The sequence below is a fragment of the Melanaphis sacchari genome, unplaced genomic scaffold (assembly GCF_002803265.2).
Source record: "Melanaphis sacchari strain LSU unplaced genomic scaffold, SCAv2.0 Contig81_pilon_pilon, whole genome shotgun sequence".
Classification (NCBI taxonomy): Eukaryota; Metazoa; Arthropoda; class Insecta; order Hemiptera; family Aphididae; genus Melanaphis; species Melanaphis sacchari.
Genome location: NW_020271579.1, coordinates 126,865 through 152,244, shown reverse-complemented (window position 1 = coordinate 152,244; position 25,380 = coordinate 126,865). Strand labels below are relative to the sequence as shown.

The window sequence follows — 25,380 nt, the reverse complement described above, 5'->3', positions numbered from 1 at the left end:
ACCAGTCTCATACAAAGCCAACAACCAAAAAACATACAACAGTCGAATGCAATATATTTAAATAACCAACTTAAATCAGTAACAAATTGTAAGCTTTATGTTACATACTAGGTAAATCCGTTGTATAATAATACATTATATAAATTAGATTACGGTAAAAAATAAATAAAATACATCATCACCTCGCAAATTCTGAAGATTGGATGCCAAACATTGAAGTTATATGTAAGCAATTTGACTGTTCAAAATACAAAAAAACATTTTAAAAATTATATTAAAATTAAAAAAGTATCAAAAAATCTTATATAGATGCATAAACAATCATATTAATTACTTTTCTAATAAAATATAAAAATAAAATTGATAATACATAAAAATTAATTTTAAATACATAACTTAAAATTGAACAAATTTTATTAAAAAATAAATGATAAAATAACACTTAATATTATCACTAGTATCACAGAAATGCACTCCAACCTATGTACATTTGACATAAGTTATCGACAGAAATAGCTTCTTCAATAAGTTTACGCGTTTGTCCTGCAACTGAAAGTGGCATGGAAGAATTCTTTAAATTTGCTCTTACATATCCCTGAAGACGCATTTCAATATTATTCAAATGTTCTTTAGCCTAAAAAATTACACATTAATTATTTAGTATCATTAAATAATATTTATTAAAATATAAAATAAACATGAATTATCATAACATATAAATAGGATCTGAATTTTTAGATTAAAAAAAAAAGTTAAAATATGATTCATATAATCTATAAAAAATACAAATAATTTCCTTTATATCCTTTTAAAAATAAAAATAAATATAAAAATAACCATGAATATCAAAACATACAATTTTTTTTTTTCTATTAGTCAACAAATTAAAAAAAACTATTGGAAGAGTAAGTTTCAGAATTAGAATCACAATAATAATTAAATTTAAAACATATAAGTAAATTTTTTTTCTGACAGTTAATAAAATATTCTAAGATATGCAAAAAAATAAATATTTCATAAACCCCTTAAGGCCTAAAATATTCTCTAAAAAAAATAAACAGCTCTGTCTCTGTGTTGAACAAATTTTCTACATTTTTTACTCTAATAAAACTTCATAAAGAATACGTTCGCTAATGATATGTAAAAACCTAAAACTCCACACTACTTATAAGTCATAATATTTACTTTATTATATATAAAACTAATGGTAATATTTACTTGATCATTTGCCATTTCAGAATTTTCATCAACAATAGTGTCACGACCAGTCCACATCACTAAAGGATCATATAAAAATGGTTTAAGTACACTGACCAATTGTTCAGTATGAGATCGCATAACGCGATTAGTTATTTCACAAGCACTTGATAACATTCCTTCGAGTCCTCCAGTTCCCATTGCATCTACCATATTATGAGTCATACGAAATGGTACTCGTTCTGGCCATTCAAACTTTTCACCCTGTGATAATTAAAATGAAATTATAAATTATAAAAATTAATAAAATATTCTACTTGTATTCTAGTTAGTAAAAAAAATATATAGTTTGTGATAATTACTCGATTAAATAGACAATTGAAATCAACATGAACCACACCACCATTAGTCGAATCTAATAAAATATTTTCACCATGGCGATCACCAAGTCCCAATATATAACCAACAATAGATATGACTGCTGTTGTTCTAGTAAACTCACTTCTAGCTATATACCTAAAATAAAAAAAACATTAATTAATTATAAATAGATAACACTTAAAATTAAGTTTTAATAAAATTGCTAACCACTCTCCTGGACTAGGAAATTCTTTAAGATACCAATTTCTAAAAACAGGTGGATGATTTGGTATTGCCTTATTTATAAAAACCGATCTTTTTTTTTCCAAAGAATCTTTTATATCTAAAGTAATAGTTATAAAATTAATCATGATAAATTTTTCTAGTTAAATGTGGTTACAAATATGCTTACTGCAAACCAGTCCTTGTAAAGTGCTTTTTGATACTTTAATCCCAATTGCTTCATAGCAATTTAAAATTACACTTCGCAAAGTAACTACGTTTTGTACTAATTCAATTAAACCACAATCGAGTATCATAGGTACCACACTCTGTAAATTATAAACAATTAAATATTAAAAAAAATTTGTAAATAGTTAATTTAAGATAAAATATGTTATCTATCAATACAAATAATAAAGACATTCATAATTACATTCAAGGTTAGATTTTGTATATTAAAACAAAAAATCATTTTTTTTTTATTTAATATTTAACTATTGTTTATATAGGAAATGTATCTAAATGTCTGGTTAAGAGTTGTTATAAAACTTTTTTTTTTCATAATATGTTTTTAAAAATATTATAAGAATTTATTTAAATAAATATCTATACATATTAATTATTATAGTTTCTTATATAGTATAACTTCAATAATATATACTATTCTTAACCATAATTTAGACTTTCCGAGAGTAAAAAACAACTAAATACTTACATATGTTTTTATAAAAAGATTTCGATCTCTTGCTTCTGGGTCTCTTTTTAAGTACATATTAACAATATTATTAAACTCCATTAACCTTGAATCAATTCTTATATCATCCTATTAATATAACAATTAAAATAAAACATTAATAAATATTAAGTTTTAATTAACTAAATATTTTTACAGAATTATTTACTTTAGGTTTACACATCATTGGATATTCATTACCATCTGACCCCAAAATTATAATACGTTTTGGTTTTTGAAGTGAACTATAAATATAAACTTCATCTTTGATTCCATGAATATATACAAGATCACTAAACATATCAATATTACACCAAAATAATAAAAACTAGTATATTAAAATGTAAAATATTATAATTAATATCTTACTCGGGAAATGGGTTGTGTTTGGTATTTCGGTTAGAATTAATGCGTGGTAATACCAAAGTGCGAAACTTTTGGGCAGGTACCATAATATTGCTAAAATAACCATTAGTTAGCAAACGTGGTAGATTTTTTGCAATTTTTTGTAAAGGAAATTTAACACCAACTGGAGCATTTTGAGGACTTGTGTTACACAATTCTGATAAATTTTCAAATAACTCCATAAACTGGATCAACAAAGTTTTAACTTTAACCAGTTTTGAATGTTTGAGAATAGAATTGAATCTACTCACTCTTACAGTAAATGGTGACTAAAACACAATTTGTAAATACATAAATAAATATTTTACAAAATATGAATTTTAATGAAATATTAATAATTAATACTTTATGTAGAGTCATCAACATCCATAAAGAATGATTAGGATAGTCAAGTATGCACTTAACTATAATATCAGTCAAAGTTTTAAAACATTCTTCTAATGGATGACATATTCTAGATGTAATTTGAGAAAAAGCAGTGAGGAACATAAATGTCGGCAATCGTAACATAAATCCTTCTAAAATTTTTATTTTAAATAATTTAAATTAATAAAATAAAAATATTTTAATTCACTTACCTATGAGTTTAGTCATCTTTATAAATGTTCTTTTTCGTTCTACCAAGTACAGTGATGTTTTATTATTTTTTTTTTTTAAATCCCTATTAAAGTCGCTTCCAAAATCCAACCAAACACTTAACATTTTAGGCATTGACTGATAAATATATTCACAACCATATTGTAATGACAAGCCATAACAATGAATTATGTTGTTTATTAAGTTCCTTCAAAATTTGTAATTGGGTTATTATGTTGATAAGTGAATTACTATTTAAAAAAAGGTATAGAAAAATTAAGCACTTACAATCCTTTTGTAAAATAGACTGCAGGAGTCATAGTGTTGAGAATACGATCTTGATAATGTGCGAACCTTACAAGACTTTTTTCCCACATTCCAAACATTTCATATGCATTTTCGATATTTGATAAATTAGACTCCAAATCCACGTTTACAGTTTTGTCATTATACTTAGATAACAATAATAAAGCCTGAAAATTAAAATAATATTTTTAATAAGTATTAGTGATTATTATCAATGGGCAGAAATTAGTGTCTATTTTATATCTTTCATCATAAATATCCTAATTAAATTAAATTTGTTTGTTCCCAAAACTAATATTTCTACAACTAAAATTGAATTTAAAAGAAAAAGAATTGAATTCACAATGAAGTGTTAGTATTATACATTTAAATACTTTAAACTTTTTACGATAGTGAGATATTTTAGAGATAATTTAAAAAATTAAATACCCAAACCTTTGATTAAGTTTAGATGATAATATAATTTAATAAATAAATAAAATTTTGTACATACAGAGGCACATGTTTTTCGTTCTTCTATTTTTTCATCACATGGTAAAGTTTTAATTATGTCCATGTTTGGAAAAAGCATATTAATTCCTTTTTTTAAAGTTGCAATTGCTTGTCCTTGATCAGATTTTTTCCACAACAATTTAGCTTTCTCAATAAAAAGTTCTGTAGGTTTATATTTTTCAGCAGCTAATATATTTGAATATGCTTGTTGAAAATTTAGTGATCTAAAAGTAATTATTTAATGTTTTTTTTATTATTAATTTCATTTTTGTATGATTTTAGTACAAGAGTTATTTTGTAATAGCATCAATAAAATTTAATTTAACAAAAAAAAAAAAAAATGTCACAGGTGTTCACATCAATAAATCAATAACCAGAATCACAATTGACCAAATCCCATGCCTTCTTTTAAAAGTAATAAAGTAATAATAAAAATAAGTAAATGTGATCTTAATATAATCAACACGAGAAGGCTCATAAAATAAGTCAAGAATAAAGTCATAGCACCAATCCATTCTCAAACGAATTATATGGTATTTGTCTAGTTATTGATGCTTGTATGAATGCATATGAAGGTTTTTTATTATAGAAGTAAATTGTATTGATGCTTGAATGAAAATTTCTTATTGGAGTAATTACATGACATAATAGGAATTTATTGTTATTAATTGTATGCTTTGCTTAAAATGAAAAATTAAAAAACCTCAGTAAGTGAAGTAACAAGTAAAAGTTGGAATTTTAAATAGGAACCTAGGGACTTAAATGAAGTATTTGTGTAAGTATTAATCAAAGTAATTGATTTGTATGAAACATTTATGACTTGGACTGATTTTAAACTTGAAAGTATTTATTACAAGCTTAAAATTACATAAAATTATTATTATTATTACTAGTCAAACCTTAATTACACATACTTTCTTGCGACTTTAATACTTTTCAGCCAGCTAATACCAATTTGATGGTTGATAATAGGCTTTAATTCATCTGTAACTAAATGTTGAGCAGCAGTCAATACAACTCTACGCATACATAAAACTTGTTGTAAAACATATGCTTGAGGTTGTAAACATTGTAAACGTTCATCCATTTCATTAGTAATTAGTTCTTTTAATTTAATCTTTGTGGAAGTATCGCCATCCACTATTTTGAATATAGTATCAAATATTTGTTCCATCTCATTCAGAATGTGCAATCTAAGACCAGTAAAAAATGAAACATAATAACCAAATACATTCTATGAAAACATACTTAACAATAAACGGATATGCCTCTTTGTAACCAGCAGATCCAACCATTGACATATACAAAGATTCTGTGACTAGATTTGTTATAGAAGAAATTTCTTCACGTACTCTGTTCTTATCTTTATGTAAAAAATATACTAAGGCTTGACCAATACAAACACCCCAACTTTCACTAGCGTTTAATGGTTTTTCAGTCAATAATTCTTTTAATTTATCAAACATCATAAGACTCCATGTTGCTTCAGCTTTCTCACCAAATAATGTGTTTTGACAATCTGACCTAAAATTTGATTTCAACAATTTTAAAAGAATAAATGATGAAAAATTAAAAATATTAAGAAATTAATATTATATTACTTAATGTTTGTTAAACCTTCAGCTATTTTTAATGCTGTAAATGGTTGATCAATGCCTAGATAGCATTTAACCATACCTTTATGAAACTCTAAACTAGGATCTGAATACATTTGTGCTAATTTTTCATAGCAAGCAGCTGCATCCTAAAACAATTTAAGTTATTAGTAAAATAATATATGTATAGTAACCAGTGAACAAGACTTTAAAAAACAATAATTTAATACAATACTAATATATATAAGATGCAATATTTATATATATATAACTAGAATTGGATTAGTTAAAATTGCAATATTAAATAAAAATTTTAATTCATAACTATGGATTTATACAAATAAAATGTAAGTATAAATTATACGCTGCTATAACTTAAGTAAATAGCAATTAGAACATTGATTTATTTTAATAGATTAATTATGTTCAATATTATTTATTGTTTTACCTGTAATTGTCCATTAACTTCATGTAAAAGTATCATTTCTCGAGGAGATGGATCATTATTATGAACAGCAATAATACCTTTGAGACTATCAGCATCATTTAGTTTAGAATAAATTTGCTAAATTAAATATAAAATAAAAGTAATTAAGAATAATTAGAGATTATTATCAAATTGAATAATACAGAAAGAGTTGGTAGATGATCTTGAAGTTTGTCTTGATTGTCATGAATGTAATCTTCAAGATATAAAAGTGCTCTAGCATATTCATCATACTCTAATGATTTTTCAGCCAATTTTAATTTACAAAATCTTGTTAAAAATCCTAAAAAAAAAGTTAAAAAGAAGATAAAAAAATATTGAAAAAATGGGTACCTAACTAAAATTTAAAAAATAATATTACTCATGACTGGTTCATAGATATTATTTTTTGATGCTTTTTGTTCTCGAGCCCATTTAAATAAAAAATCAAATAATGTGAATGCCGTTTTAACATACATCACGCGAGTAGTAGTCTCATTTTGTTGTTCTGAAGAATTGGTAATTTCATATTCCATAGCAATTTGCCTACCAGCTATATCATTAATAATTTCTGGGATATTTGCGTTGTTAGTTGTTGTATCATCTACATCACTATTAATAACAGCTAGAAGTTCTTCATATATTAAATTGCTATCAGCAGCATTTGTACTTAAAATTGTATACACTATATATATATATATATATTTTAACATAAACAACAAAAATATTACTAATTAAATAATTATAATATTAATAATATTAAAATAAATTTTAAAACAACTTACGTAAAACATATGGTAAAAATAAAAGCATTGCTTCATTATCTGATCGTATGCTTGATTTACAATAGACAAAAATACGTTTAGCATATTCATCATTAATCAAAGGAACAAGGCGATTGACCCAATTAAAAGCCCACATGTTTAATGTACCACTTTTTCCAGATCTAATATATTAATTTAAATATGTTTATCATTTAATATATTTGTAAAAATAAAAATAAATTAAGAATGATTTAATACCCAAATATTGGATGTGGCATTCCAGTTTGGTATTGTTCTGTTTCTAAAGTGTATCGAGATGAAGAAAGTGGATCAATAATTTCATGTAATGTGCTTGGGATAGATGTCCAGATTTCTGAGTCTTTCTTCACATTATAGACTTGTAAAATTTTCTAAAAATTAATAATAAGTAAGTTATTAGTAATGCCTTAATTCATAAGAATATAAAAAAATACTTGTATTGCAACTGCAAAAGAATCCATATATCGAGAATTTCTAGCAGACTGTAAACCTTGTCCTAAAATGGTTATTGCACGGATAGCAAAGTCATTGCTTTTAATATCCAGTGGAAACTCTTTGTTACGTCCTAAAAAAATTTGAATAGTAATAGTTGAGTTTTAAAATACACCATTAATATATTTATTAATTAATAGTAATTTTTTTCACATAAATTTTTATTTATTATTTATTGCATACATTTTTAAGTTAAATGATTAAATTTTAGAGTTGAGTAAAAAATCCCATGCATTAAATAAAAAACAAAAATTTTTATAAACCAATTTTAAATGATAGTTTTAATATTTAGATAAATATAATATTATATATTATAATTAATATGGTATAAATTATTTGTAATAAATCTTTTCTGAAACTAATTTTCAATTTATTAAGGACTATAAGTACCTTCTTTAATGATATTGTTTGGCAAATAACTGGGATCTAATGCTCCAATTTTTCCTAAACATTCACTGCTAGCAAGTCTCACTCTTTTATCATGATGTCGTAAATTTTCAGTTAAAACCTCTAATAACTAATCAAACCAAATACATATTAAATAAATTAAAATGACTGTTATATAGTATACATACTATGATTTTTTTACCTCAATAATTACAGAATTCACATTATCACTGGATAATATCAGTTTAGTTACTTCAGACTGCTGAGCTGATAATTCTGAATGTAGTCGTTTTAAACCATGAAGTTTAACTTCCAATGTTGTATGAGCCACAATGTCCAATAACCATATTAATAACTTATTCAATGGTTGTTTACTAAAAGCATTTAACAATAATTTATTGGTTTTTGAGTTTTATAATAAAATTAGTAAAAAAAAAACAACAACATACAATACATTTTTTGTGTATTTTTGAATTATATTGAAGACTATAGGATTGGCTGGATGTGGATCTAAGAAATATAACTCAGCTATATGATTTTCCAGATATTTTTCATTCTCTTTAACCATAAAATGAAACATATTAGCTACTTTGTTCGGATAAACATCTAATAGAGGCACAAGAGACACAAATATAGAGCTTAACATTGGTCCCAACACTTCCATATTAACACTAAAAATAATAAAAAAGTTTAGTATTTAACTGAGTGTACAATTATGTGATGAACAACATACCAATGAATAAATGAATCCCAGGCTTTTAACCCTAGATAAACAAAAGCCCTATTTTTTAAGGATATGGCAGTACATAACATTGCCAAAATCTTAAACCTTGCTGGTGTCACAAAATTACTACCCATTAGTTTGAAAATATCTCCTAATGATAATAAAATGTTTTCCTTAATAGAATCTGATGAGTTTTTTACTAATCTTGATTCTAAAATCATTAGAAGGCCCAAAAATCTTGGAGATAAAAAATCAGCCTGAAAATATAATTTTAAGTCACAATTTTTAGTAAAATATTATGAAAGTATGTAAAGTCCACCATTAGCTAGAAACTATAATATATAGAATCATACATTATTAAATGAGATTATTTGAAATATTATAGCTATGTTGGGAAAATATTAAACCATTATTTTAAAAATTAACATTAATGTAACAATATAAATAAATTTATCAACTAATTAAGTTATTGTGAAATTTAACTAAATGAAACATATATTTTTTAGACACTTCAACTTAATATTTTTTTCTATTTTTAGAAACAGTAATTTAGAATAATATTTTAGTTTGAAAATATTTAAATTTAATTAAACAACATTTTGTCTCAAAACCATACTTACAAAATTAACAATCGAAGTATCATTTTTTACATTGAATAGAACATCATATGTTTGTATTATTTTAATAGCTTCAGTAGCTCGATCATGTTTTGAATGGAAATGTGTAAGTATCTCAGCTATAATTGGCTTTAAAAATAAAATGATTTAATATACTTAATTATTACCTAAAAAAAAAAAAATAGTTTTACTTACAGTAAATGAAAGTCTGACCAAATGCACTAAGGGAGTATTTGTTATTTCTTCTAGAAGTGAACAACCTTGTTTACAAACTTCTTTATCTTCAGAAAGCAATAGATGAGAAAAACAGTACTATTAATGAAAAAAATATTATTTTAAAACAAAAATTAAAAATTGTATAAATGTAATACTTACTTTAAAAGATTCTTTAACCAAAGTACTTTCAGTTTTTAGTGATAATGAAGCAATTTCACTTAATATTTTCCTTGATCCTGGTTTTTTAATACACCAAGGAAATATATATTTTACAATTTGCTTTATTGCATACATATCTCTATGTGTGAAACCTAATTTACTGTAAGTTTTTTTTACATCAATGTTTGGATGGTAAGCATGATAACACGCAACTAAATTATTAGCAATATATTGCATTAATTCAGTTTCATATCTATCAAATATTACTAAAAATTTTGTTTTATGAGCTGCAGCAATTTCAGTCATATAAAACTTTGCAACACTTCCATAAGAAGAGTTTGGATGAATTAAAAATAGAAACATGAATTCCATTGATGGAAGTATAGTAGAATCTATTGGCACACTGTAAAATAAAAATGTATAAAATTGTACATCTTATTAATTTGAAAATATAGATTTCATATTTGTAAAATGGTCTTATGTTTATAATTCCCACATACTCTCAGTACTGTGTAATGATTATGCATAAATTAAATTAAATACTTATTATTATATGATAAGTATTAATATAAAGCTAATATACCTACTTGTTACCACAAGAATAACAATATTGTTTCAATATAATGTCTATGTATAAAACTTACCATCCAATATTGAAAATAGTTTCTAAGCAAGTATATTGTAGCTCATTATTTCCAACTTTCAGGCTAGTATTTACAGCTGAACAAAGAATATTTAATGTTTGATAAAAAACTGATTCAATTATTTCAATATTTCCTGATGAATCTTTTTCAAAAATAATAAAATTTAAAATTTTTGAGCTTTGAATACGCACTTCTTCGTCTTTGTCATTAATCAACATTAACATATGTTTTCTAAAAGAACTATCTGGATTAAAATGATTCATTATCATTGGTATATTCTTAATAACTTCACATCTAATGACTGTATTCAAATTATTTACAAATGATAAAAGTAATATTTTCCAAAATTCATTTAATACATTTTTACAAGTATTGTCTATTGAACATATTTGAAAATTTGGCTGAATTTTAGTTTGATCGCAATCAATACAAAATAATTCTTCTTGACAAGAAACTTTATTGTATTGAATAATTGTTTTACCATACATAGCACACATTAGAATTCTTAGGTTTTTAACAAACACAATATTTGTGGTCTCATCAAAATCTTTAATTATTTCAAATAAAATAGAGATATCTTGATTTTTTTTCTGATGAAATAAAAATGGTAAATTTAGAATTGATATTTCACATATATTTTTATTTCTAAGTGACGTAATAACAATATTTAGTCTCCAATCGTATAACATATTGACTTGTATATGACTGATATAAGTAAGACACATTTTCATTATTCGTTTATCATCTGAAAATAAATATTAAATAACCTAATTTCATTCTTAAAATAATTAAAATTTTTATTTAAATTATAAACTAAATTACTTACTAAGTAAAGTTGAATATTTGCTTACAATAGCATTTAGATGTTTGTATAATGGCAAATTTCTAAATATGCTGTTAGAAATACTCATCCATGGCAAAGAGAGGATAGCAATTAATGTTTTAGCATCATCAGTTAAATAGCAAGAAAACTCTTTTATACTAACTAGACTGCCACATGTATATACCAACGTTTCTAGAGTAAAACGATCATCATGATTTAAAACATAGTCCATCATTTTATTTAACAATTTATTGGTATTAATATTTTGCAAAAATTGATAGTTTTCATTTTTAAAAACCATCTCTAAATGATGAGCAAGGTTTATTGCAGTATTTATGATTTGAAACTCTTTTGGAGTAAAAATTTCAGTAGATTGTAAAGTTTGGTTAAGGTTTTTTCGAAATTGAAGCCAAATTGAACTTGGTATAGCCATATTGATAAAATTATTTCTAAAATTACATTTTACACAAAAACAAATTAAAACAAACACTTAAGTTGAACAAAAAATAAAAAGGTTAAATAGTATTATTATTGACTACAAATTAATATTTATAGCCAATAATATTATGAATACAAATTAATATTTATAGCCAATAATATTATGAATACAAATTTAACTAACTTTTCATCATCAAAAAAGTTCATATTATTTTTTTCATTCTCAATCATTTCTTTATTGTTCTTTAACTCTTGTAAAATAAAAAATTCAAACAATACATTCATTCCCTGAAAAAAAAAATTTCAGCTTTATATTTTTTATTGGTAAGTGACAAATTTATGGGTTAAAACTAAATATCTAAAAAATATACTTAAATTTTCCTTTTGATATTAAATTAAAAATATTTATATTCTAAAAAAAGTGTTTATCATTAAACATTATTATTTTTTTTTTAATGTAAAATGAATAACAACACAAACAATTTTAATTTGAATGTGAAATTTGTGGTTAAATTTCAAGAGATCGATAATAAATAACCAAGTCCAAATTGTATGGTAAACTAATAAATTTAAATAAGAAATGAAAAACAAAATAATAATAAATCTAATTTTAACTTACTGGTAAAGATACATTTATTAATTGACACATAGGTAGCTTTTCAATTATTATACTAGGATTAACAATTTCATCATCAAGTAATCCTTTAATCACTTTACATATTGCCTCTGCCAGTTTTTTTGAGACTAAAAATAAATTTAATTATGATTTTATTTACTGTGTATTTGTATGAAAAATCTAATTGCAATAAAGTAAGTACAAAATTTTGTAAATGTCTTTCCTATAAATAATAATATAGCTAAGAAGCAAAAAATAAACAGCTATTAGAAAACATTTAAATAGAAAACTATTAGAATGTAGACAAGATTAATATTGCAAATTAGTTATTATAGTAACATTTTTAAAATTTAAAGAAGAATAAAAAATAAATATCTTCCGGGTGACCCATTTAATGTAAGATATTTATTATTTCAAAAACTATTAACATTTTTGAAAATATATTTTTACATTTCTTAAAATTGTTAAAATACTTATAACAGTTTTTAATATTTTTCAAACGCTTATTTTATTCAACATACATTTTAAATACTTTGATGTATAAAAATAGAATTTTGGATGATTAATTAATAAACAAAAAGTATTTATAGTTTAATTGAGAAGAATGGAATTATAAAGGTATATCCCACAAAATGTTAGTTCATTACATAATTTACCAAAAAACTTAAATAGTTATAACTCATAAACTACTCATCCAAATTTAAATTTAATTTCAAAAAATATTTTATTTTAAGGAATCTTAAATGTATGTTGTCATTCAAAAGAGAAAAAAACTCAAGAAAAGTGATAAAAAATAGTGAATAAAATAATTTTTTTCTAAAAACATAGTTTTGTAATGACTTAAAACTATATAAATAATATATTTTCAAAAACATTAGTGTTTTCTGAAATATTGAATGTTTTATGTTAAATTAATCACCTCATATTTGTAATAAATTATAAATACCTTTAATTTTATCAGAAAGTAGTAATTTTGAAACTAAATCTATTATTGCCATATTTATAGCTACAACATGAATTGATCCTGCTTTAGATATAATATTAAAGATGTCACTCAAAATAGTTTGAATCTCATAATATTGTTCTAAAGGATTATATTTCAAACAAACTTTTTCAATAGTATCAAACAGAATTTTATAAACATTTTCCAGTATCTAAAAAAATTATAATATGTGAACAAATAATTTATAAATTATAAATATTCTTAGTTTTTCAAAAATAATAATGTTTCTTACTTCAAAATATTTTTTATATGATGTTGATGATAGCATGTGCAAAATTAAATGGAGTCCAGCTTGTGTGACTTCTATTGAATGTGAATTGTGTATAGCTAATGTTACACATTGCCAGAATTTTACAGTAGTATTTATTTTTATAAAATTTATAGAAAATACACTATTAGAAAATAATTGAAATAATTTTGATAACAGATAAACATAACTGTCACGATCGTTAATAGAAATGTGGATAGAAGTAAAATCAATTACAGACAATTGAGTTCGAAAATTCTTTTCAGGATTACACCATGTAATGATAATTGGCCACGAATCTGTAACTACATTTTCTGCCATTTCTAAATTAAAAACATAGCAATTAAATATTTTTAAGGAAATAATACTATTTTATAATATTTATTTTACTTGTTATAAATTTAGAATAATCATTAATAGCACAATCATAAATATACGTGTTTTGGCATGAAAGTACTTCCAATAAACATGTTTGGCTATGAAATGAATTACTATGTAATGGGGAGAATCCCTTTTGACTAAGAATTTTTACTAGTTGACCAATGATCCAGATGGTAAATTCTGAAAAAAAATTGATTAAATTAAACTTAAATTATCATATAGAATATAGATACATTCTAATATTAAATTGATCAATAAATAATTTAAGCAAAATCAAATTGGTATCATTAAAAACATGAAAAGTAAGGTTCCTAAAATAATTCTATGGATTAATAATAATGTATTTTTAACTACATATTTACCTTTATAGTAATCAACACAGAATGCATTGCTTTTGATGCTAATAAAAGGACTAAACACTCCTTCTTGTTCTCCCATCTTACTCAGAACTTCACGCATAATTTTAGCATGCTCTTCCAATGACTCAGCTTCTTCATCCATTATAAATGTAAACATACTTTTAAATTTTCTCCAGAGATCAAACGGGAACTTTTGTTCAGCTACCGCAATATCCACATCCATTTTTTCCATTATTGTTTCAAAAATACTAATAAAATTATAGGTTGTTTTATAGAAGAAAATATTATTTATATATTATATATATTTAAACAAACTTGATTTTTTAATACTGTAAAAACATAAAACCCCATTAGGTGAATAGTATTCAAATATTAGGTACATACACGCTAAGTATACTTGATGATTAAAACGTGAGTTCAGAAATTTTTGATAATGTTTAAGTTACTTGCACTAGTTGCACTATAAAAAAAATTAAATTAGGTACCTATTATGATTTTTGAACTATGAAGTACATCACATATCATTTAAAATGATAAGCTTTCAAGTAAAAACAAAATGCACGAATTCAAATCCCGCCAAAAATTATTGTTATCTACATCTGAGCTCCACCAGGATGATAACATAATACAAAAAATATTATTCTATATGTACAATGTTTATTCTACCATTTCTACCTCTAGTAGCGTATTTGATTTAATTTTGTAAGGGGGGGAGCGGTACTAAATTTACGAGACCAAGCATTATACACTAGTTAAGTACAATATATTTATATATATTATATATGCTTATGTTCTTGAATATATATTCCTACTAGTCCATTTTATACTTGCATCTTTTACACATTGCATAATATCTTGAGAAAGGTAATTTAAATACAATAAAGTTACTGTAAAATAATATTATATTTATTAAATTATAAAATTAATATTTCTTTTTTTTATTTGTGAGAATTTATCAATAATTCTGTAAATATCTATAATTATTGATCTGTCCACTCGTAATAAAGCCAATTTGCTTAATATATTTTTCCCCATTGTGGATCTAAGCTATGTTTTTAATCTACATAAAATAAATGAGAAATTTTTTAAATTGCAATAGCTAAAGTTTATAAACATCGCTAAATACTAACTATTTATACTAATCATAGGCGTAATTAGTCCTTTAAGTTAGGGGGATAGATTCCTAAAAATGTTTAATAGTAAATTTTTTAATTAAATTATTATTTATTGTTTCTATTGGTGTTCACAACTGACTTGAATGGTTATTCGTTTATATGAAACACTCTATTTTTTTATGTTTTTTTAATATTAATGTAAAGACTGACCTTACTGGACAAAATTATATAATTGTTTAGTAAGGCCGGGTTGCGCCCAAGCGGATGGCACTTAGGATACGTGTGTTTGGTGTAGAAAAATAAATCGTCGAGTTATATTTTATCACTTTATTCGTTTAAAAGATGGACGACAACTGACACTCCGTCGTATCGACGAAATTAACATTATACAGATAATCTTTTTGTGTTAATCCGATTACGATCATCATATGGAAAAATTTTTCAATCGTAATCGGAGTATACCATAATAATGTATTATAGCTAATAAAGATAAACATATATATATATAATTCAATTTTCAATATTGCCACATTGACTTATTCATAAGCACATAGATTTACCCAAACATTTGGGGGGGGGGATAAGGACCACCAAAGCCCCCTTCTAGTTACGTCTATGATACTAATAAACTATGCCTGCAATTAGAATTTTAATGATTAAGTTATCGATGTTTTTATTAATATGAAAGATGGACGCATATAATATCTTAACTACAAAAATATGATTGATTAAAATTTTAAATGTAATATTTTTTTAATATAAATTTATAATATATACAAACAAATAACTTGGATAATGGGGGAGGGCGATCGCCCCCATCACTCTCCATCCAAATACGCCACTGTCTACCTCCATTATTTCTATGAATCCACGATCTTGGATTGTTATTGGATCCATGAAATGAAAACCACTATAACAGAAAATATTATTATAGAGACGAGAGATATAATGTGTTGGACTTTGGATTCTTTTTTAATTCTTCACATACGTATAGACACGTAGTTCTTTATGCTTTTTCCGAACAATACTGCATTATTATTCTTTAAATCATATTTTTATTCAACATTTCATCGTTTCTTACTACTGTCACGTCCAATATTGGGTTGGAGAAACCCATGACCATTCCAGATATAAAATCAATTGAATTGAATAATAGTTTATAATAAATACAGTGCATTTAATACACTTCTTATAGTTACTCACTTGATAATAGTGCAATAATAGTTAAGTATGTTTTCTGAATTTTGATATTGTACGTTCCACTTAAATACAATTAATTTAACAATTATAATTACTGTTAAAAATGTATAGCCATCTTAAGTTTTCAATAATGTAACAGATCTTTTAAGTAAGCACAATAATACTAATAATAAATAGTAATACGATTATTGGGATTCCTATGACGAAAGTTGAAAATCAAGCAAATATTATGCAAGAAATATAATCTATTTTAAATGTCAATTCCCAGTGGATGAAATTACTATTGTATTTCGAATGAATCCAAAAAACGATAATGATAAACTAATGAAATCCATAGTTCGTTCCCAAAAAAATTGATCTTCATATTATATCATGAGTAGGGAACGGATTTTATTGTAAATACATATTTTTATTGAAATGAGATATTTTAACTCTGATCAAATATTTATACGATTTAGATCATTCCAATTAAAATAAACCCAAATTTACTTTACATATTTTTACATATTTTGGTATGAATACATATTTTTACATATTTGATAAATAAGTACATATTTTAGTACTTATTTTAGTGATTTTTAATTTTTGACGACTTTAAGCATTATCTGTTTCATCTAAATTAACAAGATTAGCAATTTTTGACGACCATCAAATATTATCGTTATCTAAATGGCATTTACGTACTTATTTCCGGCACGTGGCATGCCACTATATAGATTAGAACTAGTTCAGTATCTCTTGGTAATGACTGACGATATAAATATAAAATAAGGAAGTGGTACCTACATTTTCGAGTATATAGGTACTATAGTATAAATGTACTCGACAATCGTCTTTAGTAAAATTCGTAGTTTCTATATATTTAAAATGTAATCTCGTGTATTAGTCAACATCTAGTTTATAATTTTAAAATGCCAAAAGTTGTGAAATCGAAATCAAAAGCGAATTTTTATTTAAAAGAGTTTCCTAACGAGACATACAACGATGTATACCTACATCGTTTGTAATACTTTTATTTATAAAATATATTTTTTTTTGTAATTTTTAATACCTACTAATACTTTTTTTCGATATACATATTTTTAATTTTTTTTTTTTACATATTTATGTACATATTTTGATTTTTTTATTACAATAAAGTCCGTTCCCTGATCATGAGTTAACCTCTGGTATCAATCTTACATTCTTACCATCAATTAGCTTTTATAAAAAGTTACCATCAGCCCTTAGGCGTCTATCCTCTAGAGAGGAGAGATTTAGTACATCCGTGACCGGTTCATAAACATTTTTGAGATTATCATTATTTAATAGGAAGCCAACATAGCTTAAGAAGAGTTTCTGCCTCATTCAAGACTCAACTAAGATTATTTCAACTCGAAGATAAGGATTCCAAATTATCGAGCCTTAATCAAGAACCGATCGTTTTAAGAATTATTAAAACAAGGTGTTTAGTTATGATTTATAAAGTAACAAATAAATGTCAATATGTAGTAATATCGTTTTAAATTCGAGAGAGATTGCTGGCTAGTAACAAAAATAAAATAACTATGACATCAACAACCAACAAAAATTTTGCGAATAAATACAGGATACCACACGATTTTGTTTCAGTCGTTAACGAGCTCTATACCAGTAAGCATTACAAAACTTTTACAACTCAAAAAAAATAATAAACATAAAGGAAATTCTTAAATGCATTTATATGTTGTTGTACGAAGCGCGCTCGTAAACAACAAAAATCTAAAAAAGAACAGAAGTCAACCCAAGATCAAGGGCCGACGGAATTTATCGAAGCCAGTAGATACGTAGATAAACCAAATCAAATGGACGTGAGTCCCGTCACCGACCAATCGTGTCAAACGGACGTGAGTCCCGTCGTCGACGTGTGCGTTACAGACCAACTTTGTCAAACGGAAGATGAGGACGGCAGCAGCGGCGAGTTGTACAGCAACGGCCACGACGCGATTGCCGTCGGTCACGAAGTGGTCGGACGCTATTACACCACATTATATAACAACCAGGAAAACGTTTGGGAACTGTACTCGGAGAACGCCCAATACTTGCAAACGAACGGGGACGGCTCGCGAACCGTGGCCACGGGCCGGCCGGAGTTACGCGAGCTATTCAAAGCGGTTGGTGCTAGTGGCACGTTGACCCGATTGCCGTTGATCAACGTGATCGGTGATGCGGCAAGTGCGGCGTCAACGCCCTCGGGCCCACTAAATGACACAAAGACATAATTCGATTCGTTCTGTTTCCCGGTCCGATCAAAGCCGTTCTTAATGCAGACACTTAATACCGTACCGAATCGGCCAAACGTCCCGGATAAATCCTCGGACGTCGTGGACGGTAGTAAGTGCCCGACAAGAAGTTGATGTTCGTTCGACGATGGTCGCGTCCACCGTGCAACGGCCGTCATCCACGTACTGTCCCGGCGCTCCGACCGGCCACGCCGCCCCGACCAGCTACGCCGCCGCCGTTTACCAGCCACTGTCGACCGGCCTGCACCCGAAGCCCTGGTTTGATCTATTAGAGCCCTCCACCGACTGTCCACAACCGTCGTCCCGTCCGCAGCCGCACACCCAGCGATCAAGGCCGTCAATTTCGTCAATTACATTTATACCTTAGTAAAACATCCTTAAATTGATTCTTTAAGGTTACTTCTACACTATCCTTTAGAAATCATATTGGTAAAGATTTTACGACTTTTTCGTTTCTTACGTTAGTAAGAAAATAAAAATAGCGCATTAGAAAATTCTGTGTCTTTTAGTACAAATAAAATCGATAACCTCAGTAAAAAACTGAACATAATGTAAGAATTTGTTAAAATTATTAATAAAAAGTTTTCACAAATGGAAAAAAAGTTGGCTAACTTTAAGAAACAGGTAGATGTATTAAAATTTGAAAATAATCAAATTGAACGAAAATTGTTGAGTAATAGTCAATAACTATTAAACATTTTATATACCTACCTACCTATTACTTTTCCAAAGTTATAGGTTCTGCATGTCTTTATGGAATTCGTGAGCAATAAACTTATAGAGAAATTCGTAATATCTTAATTTAAATGACAAATCCACAGGAAAAAATGTTTTAATTGATCCAAATTCGGAGATATTGTCTCACGTTTAATTTTATACTAACCTATAGTGACTATGTTTTTCCCGGCCAATATTGCATCATTGCTCTTTAAATCATACCTCTTCAACATATTTTTGTTTAACTAACTGACCACGGTCAATGGTCATTGGTTATGTCCAGTTATTAGTTAATGGTGGACTGAACGACCCTGTTGGGCCGCTCGCTGCTCATATACAATATATATTTATTAATCTTATTATTGTAAAATTATAAATTAAAATATTATTTAATAAATTATAAACAAGTAATATTATTATTGAATATAAAAACTCAGATTCCTGATTATTTTAAAATACCAGACCGTTAGACACTAAAAGCTATTTATAAAGAAAGTGTAGAAAATTAAGATATTTGGTATTTCAAGCGTTTGTATTGTCGTATTGATACAAGTTTAAGTTATTCAAATAAAAATTGTACAAATAATAAAAGTTATTCAATTCCAAAAATTATCACCAAAATTAATGGTGGATTTTCAGTAATGGATATAAGATTATGGCACAATTAGATTTACGACAATGTAATTGTACAGTACTTCACTATAATGAAAAATGGAAATATAATAGTCAAACAGAAATTGCTTGAGTAATATTACATATTCATTTAAACTGAAATATTCGAAAACAGACAACAATATATCTACTTTAACTTTTTTCCACTTAGAATCGTTTTTCGATTACAATGATATAAACATATTATTGTATTATAGTAGTTCTAAACCATTAAAATCGAAAACTGTTTAAATTATAAAATATATGTTAAATTGCATGTTTTTGTGATATTAACAAAATAAAAATAAAAATTAAGTTTACAAATTTAATATATTAAATAATTTGTATAAGTACAACATACGAGGAAGAAAATATATTATATTTAACACTAATTTTTTTTTTTTTTTTATCAGTCGTTATTAAAAATACATTACAATAATTTCATAAAATTATTTTTATTTTTATTATTATTAAAATAATTTACAATCTATACAACACATTTAAGTAAAATAAAAGTACTTATAGCTTAAAATAAGACAAAATATTTTAAAAGTGTTATTGTGTGTTAAAATGTTAAATTTGGTATTAGTGAAAGGTTAAAAACACGTGCGATTAGTATTTTTTGTATAATATAAAAAATAATTTCTTGAGATTAACATATTGTAAAATGGTTGAATAACAAATATCAATTTAATTTTAATAATAAATAATTGCAGAAAAAATTATGGTTTTTTTATTAAATTTATTGAAATAAAGCATAAATATTCAAGATAAATCTTGTATTAAACTTTTAGGTCTTATAGGAGCTGTAATAAAAAAATAAAGAGAATATTAAAATACAAAATAATGTATAAAATTTTTTTTTAATTATATAATATCTTGAAATATTAGGTGATAATTTAAAGTAGGTACTGGGCCACTGGGGATTTTTTTCCTTTATATTTTATTCATGAAAACATTTTTAGAATTTAAGATAAAACATATTTACTGCTTTGAAAATTATATTAGACACGAAAAAAAAAATGATTTGTTGTAAATCCAATACATTTATCTTTCCTATCCTACACTGAACTAAATTATTAAATCAATATTCAAACAGATTTTTGTAAATAATATGGTGTAATAAAATAAGGAAAACTTTAAACCGTATGTTTAAGGTAAGTCTAACCATATTTAATAAAATAAAATAAAAAGCAAACAATGATTATTGTTATTTATTGTTACTAATAGTGATTAAATCTAGTTTTGTTTATAACAGTTGTGTAACATTGTCATTTGTCACTAAACAAAAGAATCACGAAGAAACTATTCAATATAAATCATGAATTTCCTAATGGAAAATACATTTAGAGCATACTCCATCTATACCTTTAAAAAAGTACATAAAATTTTTAATAGTGAATGTGCTTGCTTTAAAAAATATGTTACATTCTTGAAACTTAAGTCGACAACAAACTTTTACTATTAATGATAATTGTTTAATTAATTTTATTTATTTTAGAAAAACATACAACCTACACTTTACAAAAAATATAACCAAACTATTGTCAAGTGAGTAACTATAGAAGAAAAGTATTAAATGTACTATATAATATTATTTATTATATATTATTATTCGATTTAATTGATTTTAGACCTGGAATGGTAGTGGGTTTTTGCAACCCACTATTGGATATGACCGTGGTAGGAAACCACGATTTATTAGTTAAGTATGGTCTGAAGAGTAATGATGTAATTTTGGCCGGGGAAAAGCAAAGAGGACTATATGAAGAATTAGAAAAAGATCCGAACATCCAATACACTGTCGGAGGTTCGGGTCAAAATTCCTTGAGAGTCGTACAGGTAATTTCAATAAATAACTCAAACAAATAACTTAAATAATCTTATTATTTTAAATAAAAACGTGTGTTCCGTAGTGGATATTAGGAGCGCGGAAGTCTGCCACGTTTTTTGGTGCAGTCGGCAATGATCAATACAGTGAAGTATTAGAACGCGAGGCGAATCGCGATGGACTGGATGTTAAGTATCAACATCATTCTGACAAACCCACAGGCAAATATTACATACATTTTTTTTTTTAAAAGATGTATAAGTACAAAATAAATATAAATATCCACTACTTCTTACAGGAACATGTGCAGTCATAATCACCAACGGTGGAAAAGACCGATCACTGTGTGCAAATTTATCAGCATCAAGATGTTATACTGACGACCATCTGGAACTCCCAGAAAATAAAGAAATTCTCGAAAACGCACAGTTTTATCTGGTGACTGTAAGTTTTTTAATTATATGGTATTGAATTACATTTTTAAATCGTCAAATTTAGTAGAAATCTTTTTTTGTTGTAATACATTTTTTATATTAAATCAATTGAATTTAAACGTTAGAGTATATTTTATCATTGTATAATAACTATGCCTCATTCAAAGTTAATAAACAGATAACATTTATTTTAATATAAATATTTTATGGGCTGAATACACTTATTCTTTTAATCAAAATGTTTATAACTTAACAGTTACAACTGATAATAATTGATAGACTTACGTTAACATAGTAATTTCGTCGATACATTTTTGAATTACAATTTTAATAACATATTAACATTTCTTTTTAGGGTTTTTTGTCGAATTTCAACACTGTAAAAATTTCAAAATGTACAAACGAAAAATCGTCCATGTTTATTAAATATGGCCTTATATATATGAGCATTTCGATTCGGTTGCTATTTTGCCGTGCAAGATATTATGGTCAGGTATCGAAGTGAATAAATGTAGTGTAATTGATTGATTAATAACTGATTCAAAATATGTTTAATTTTAGAAGGTAGAGCATTTGCTAAGGCGGCTGGCTGGGAAACATCTGACGCGGAAGAAATTGCAAGAAGATTAGTATTTTCAACTCAGGAATGATGGTCTCGTCTAGTAATCTTAACTCAGGCAGACAAACCAGTGATCGTAGCTTTGAGTAAATATTTTGTAAATATAATTTTTAAAGCTCCTAAAATTTTTACTTTTCTCAGGAAAACATGTAACAAATTCTATATTCCCAAATACCTGAGGAAGATATTGTAGACACTAATGGAGCTGTGATGCCTTCATTGGTGGTAAAACTGCTCACTTTAATTTAAAAATTTCTTTATTTAAAAACTATTTTATCACAGCATTCATAGCTAAATATGTTTGGGCTACTCACTAAAACTTGTATCTTTCTGGATAAATGCTGGGACCTATATAATAAAACAACTGGGATGACAAGGAGACGATTTCGATGTATAATATTTTATGTATGGAAAAATAGCAACCATGATAGAATCGATAATATGGATTCAAAATATATGATGCCTTAATGTTCCATAAATTGACGACCTCTTTCACCTTTGAATCTTACTCTTTCTTCAACAGTACTTTTTCGATATTCAGAAAACCTATGACATAAATATATGTTTTTATTATTTTTTACTCTTTGAGATTTCTAAATCAATATTTACAAACACTTCAACGCTAATAAATTGGCTATCGGTATTTTCAACACGTGTTACAATGACGGTTCATGTTCTTATATAAGTAATAATTATATTTATTTATCACGTACCTATACACTTTTGAAAAACGCAACTCAACCTTCATCAATAAATTTTCAGAATGTTAATGGTATTTTACGTCCAGACTATCGCCGATCGTCGTGTTTCAGAACTTTGCGTACCTAAGTTAGCCTTTCTGACTACAAAAAACATTTCTAGTTTCAGACTCATGGTAAAACATTTTATTTTTATCTACATGATTATAAATATTTAATTTTTAGTTTTCATTGATTCCACCTGGACGACTTTCAATGAGTTTTGACCGGAACTCTATAGCTGAGTATTATATACGTTTGGCTCTTTTCAATTATTATTAAATATTTCTTTATATGTTTTTCCGGCCAATATTACGTTTTGCTCCTTAGATCATATAGATTTAATATAATTTCGTTTTCTATCACATCATGTCCAATAATTGGGTTTTACAAGCCACGACATTCTTGGTCTAAGATCAATAAAATCGAATACTATGATTACACGATAATTTCTCATATTTACCTACCTGATGACGATTGCTTTAATACTTTGTGTATCTAGTTTTATATTATCTTTCCTCAAACTCATCTTACATTACTCGATAAATGTGAACCGGGTGAGCATAACTTATCCTCCGTGAAATGAATATTATACGCATAACCGTTCAGACAAACAACTTTTCTTAAAATTTGAAGTACTAGAAGGACATGAATTGATCTAGAGATTATTATTATTCGTAGGTGCGGTACTCAGGTATGTAATAGGTTAAAGCTACGTCGGTTTACGTACTTTGACATCGAAGTAAATAAGATTAAGTTTATATTTTAGAAGATAAGTTAAATAAATTAGAAGAATAAAATGCGCTTCACTGAAAAACCGAGTTGAATGCAGCATCCGATATTTCATTTCCGTCTTTCTGTAGTATAACAAAAATTTTACCTCCATTCTATTTTGTTGCGTGGCGTTTGTATATATAATGCCACATAGTAATTGTCCGTGAATTGTGTAGTCATGTGGATTTATTTAATTTTGTGTCTCTATATATCGAGTGCTATTTATTGTATTGTATATTATAATCGATTTAGATAAAATTGACATAATTGAACGGTTATTAGGTTTTGTGTTATTTATACTCGTATTTATATGTATTTAAATTAAATTTATTGTAGTTATTCTATATGGTTATGAAATCAGTCTAATAATTGTTAATGGATAAATTGACATATAAATAGTTAATTAGTTAGTACTTAGTAGTTAGTAGTACTATATTTTAATATTATATTCTATTCCTTTTGTATTTTTGTTGTGGTTTGAAATAAATCAATATTAAATTAATCTAATAATGTATTTTAAGTTATAAATTATAATATTTAACTTTTACACTTTATTAAATTAAAATTATTATAATGTTAAATTATCTAATTATAAAATAAAAATTACTTAAACTGCTAAGTTCCATTTGGTCTCAGAATATTTTGAGTAAAATTAAATTAATATATACAAATTATTTATGTATTTTATAAACAGGTATTATTAACGTTACTTCAAATTTAATGACAGGTACCTCAAATCTAGTTCAAGTTACCACGGTAAATTCAAAATATTTCTCTAAT

At 25.8% G+C, this 25,380-nt stretch overlaps 2 protein-coding genes across 4 annotated transcripts; one reads left to right on the top strand and one right to left on the bottom strand.

Annotated features, from left to right (window-relative positions):
• Positions 1 to 394: 394 nt before the first annotated feature.
• Positions 395 to 14,765, bottom strand: LOC112602052 (serine/threonine-protein kinase ATR-like). 3 transcript variants are annotated; one of them, XM_025349965.1, is made up of 37 exons: positions 14,577 to 14,765; positions 14,265 to 14,509; positions 13,912 to 14,082; positions 13,507 to 13,844; positions 13,218 to 13,425; positions 12,275 to 12,399; positions 11,840 to 11,943; positions 11,221 to 11,666; positions 10,395 to 11,139; positions 9,751 to 10,153; positions 9,571 to 9,687; positions 9,379 to 9,504; positions 8,768 to 9,015; positions 8,484 to 8,705; positions 8,237 to 8,408; positions 8,038 to 8,164; positions 7,590 to 7,720; positions 7,375 to 7,526; positions 7,138 to 7,298; positions 6,735 to 7,037; positions 6,517 to 6,656; positions 6,335 to 6,451; positions 5,893 to 6,035; positions 5,540 to 5,815; positions 5,206 to 5,484; positions 4,293 to 4,515; positions 3,782 to 3,966; positions 3,496 to 3,701; positions 3,263 to 3,435; positions 2,882 to 3,186; positions 2,682 to 2,805; positions 2,495 to 2,602; positions 1,970 to 2,108; positions 1,786 to 1,900; positions 1,560 to 1,713; positions 1,219 to 1,461; positions 461 to 634 (listed from the first exon to the last, which is right to left on the bottom strand). In XM_025349965.1, the coding sequence occupies exons 2-37, from the start codon at positions 14,491 to 14,493 to the stop codon at positions 461 to 463; spliced, it is 7,632 nt and encodes a 2,543-aa protein (XP_025205750.1). In that variant the 5' UTR covers positions 14,494 to 14,509; positions 14,577 to 14,765. The 3 variants fall into 3 exon arrangements, with proteins under 3 accessions (XP_025205752.1, XP_025205750.1, XP_025205751.1); XM_025349966.1 differs by having other exon boundaries at positions 14,646 to 14,765; XM_025349967.1 differs by lacking the exon at positions 14,577 to 14,765 and having other exon boundaries at positions 395 to 634; positions 14,265 to 14,493.
• A 3,634-nt stretch (positions 14,766 to 18,399) lies between these two features.
• Positions 18,400 to 23,100, top strand: LOC112602076 (adenosine kinase-like). Its single transcript, XM_025349996.1, has 6 exons — positions 18,400 to 18,765; positions 21,707 to 21,756; positions 21,840 to 22,047; positions 22,122 to 22,257; positions 22,335 to 22,480; positions 23,032 to 23,100. The coding sequence occupies exons 1-6, from the start codon at positions 18,400 to 18,402 to the stop codon at positions 23,098 to 23,100; spliced, it is 975 nt and encodes a 324-aa protein (XP_025205781.1).
• The last annotated feature ends 2,280 nt before the right edge of the window (positions 23,101 to 25,380 follow it).

Coding starts and splice junctions, on each gene's coding strand:
- LOC112602052 (XM_025349965.1), bottom strand. CDS start 14,493: ATGGAAAAAATGGATGTGGATATTGCGGTAGCTGAACAAAAGTTCCCG. Junction 3,702..3,781: donor GTCTATTTTACAAAAGGATT/GTAAGTGCTTAA, acceptor CAAATTTTGAAG/GAACTTAATAAACAACATAA. Junction 3,436..3,495: donor AAAGATGACTAAACTCATAG/GTAAGTGAATTA, acceptor TAAAAATTTTAG/AAGGATTTATGTTACGATTG.
- LOC112602076 (XM_025349996.1), top strand. CDS start 18,400: ATGGACGTGAGTCCCGTCACCGACCAATCGTGTCAAACGGACGTGAGT. Junction 21,757..21,839: donor TATAACCAAACTATTGTCAA/GTGAGTAACTAT, acceptor AATTGATTTTAG/ACCTGGAATGGTAGTGGGTT. Junction 22,258..22,334: donor TCATTCTGACAAACCCACAG/GCAAATATTACA, acceptor TACTTCTTACAG/GAACATGTGCAGTCATAATC.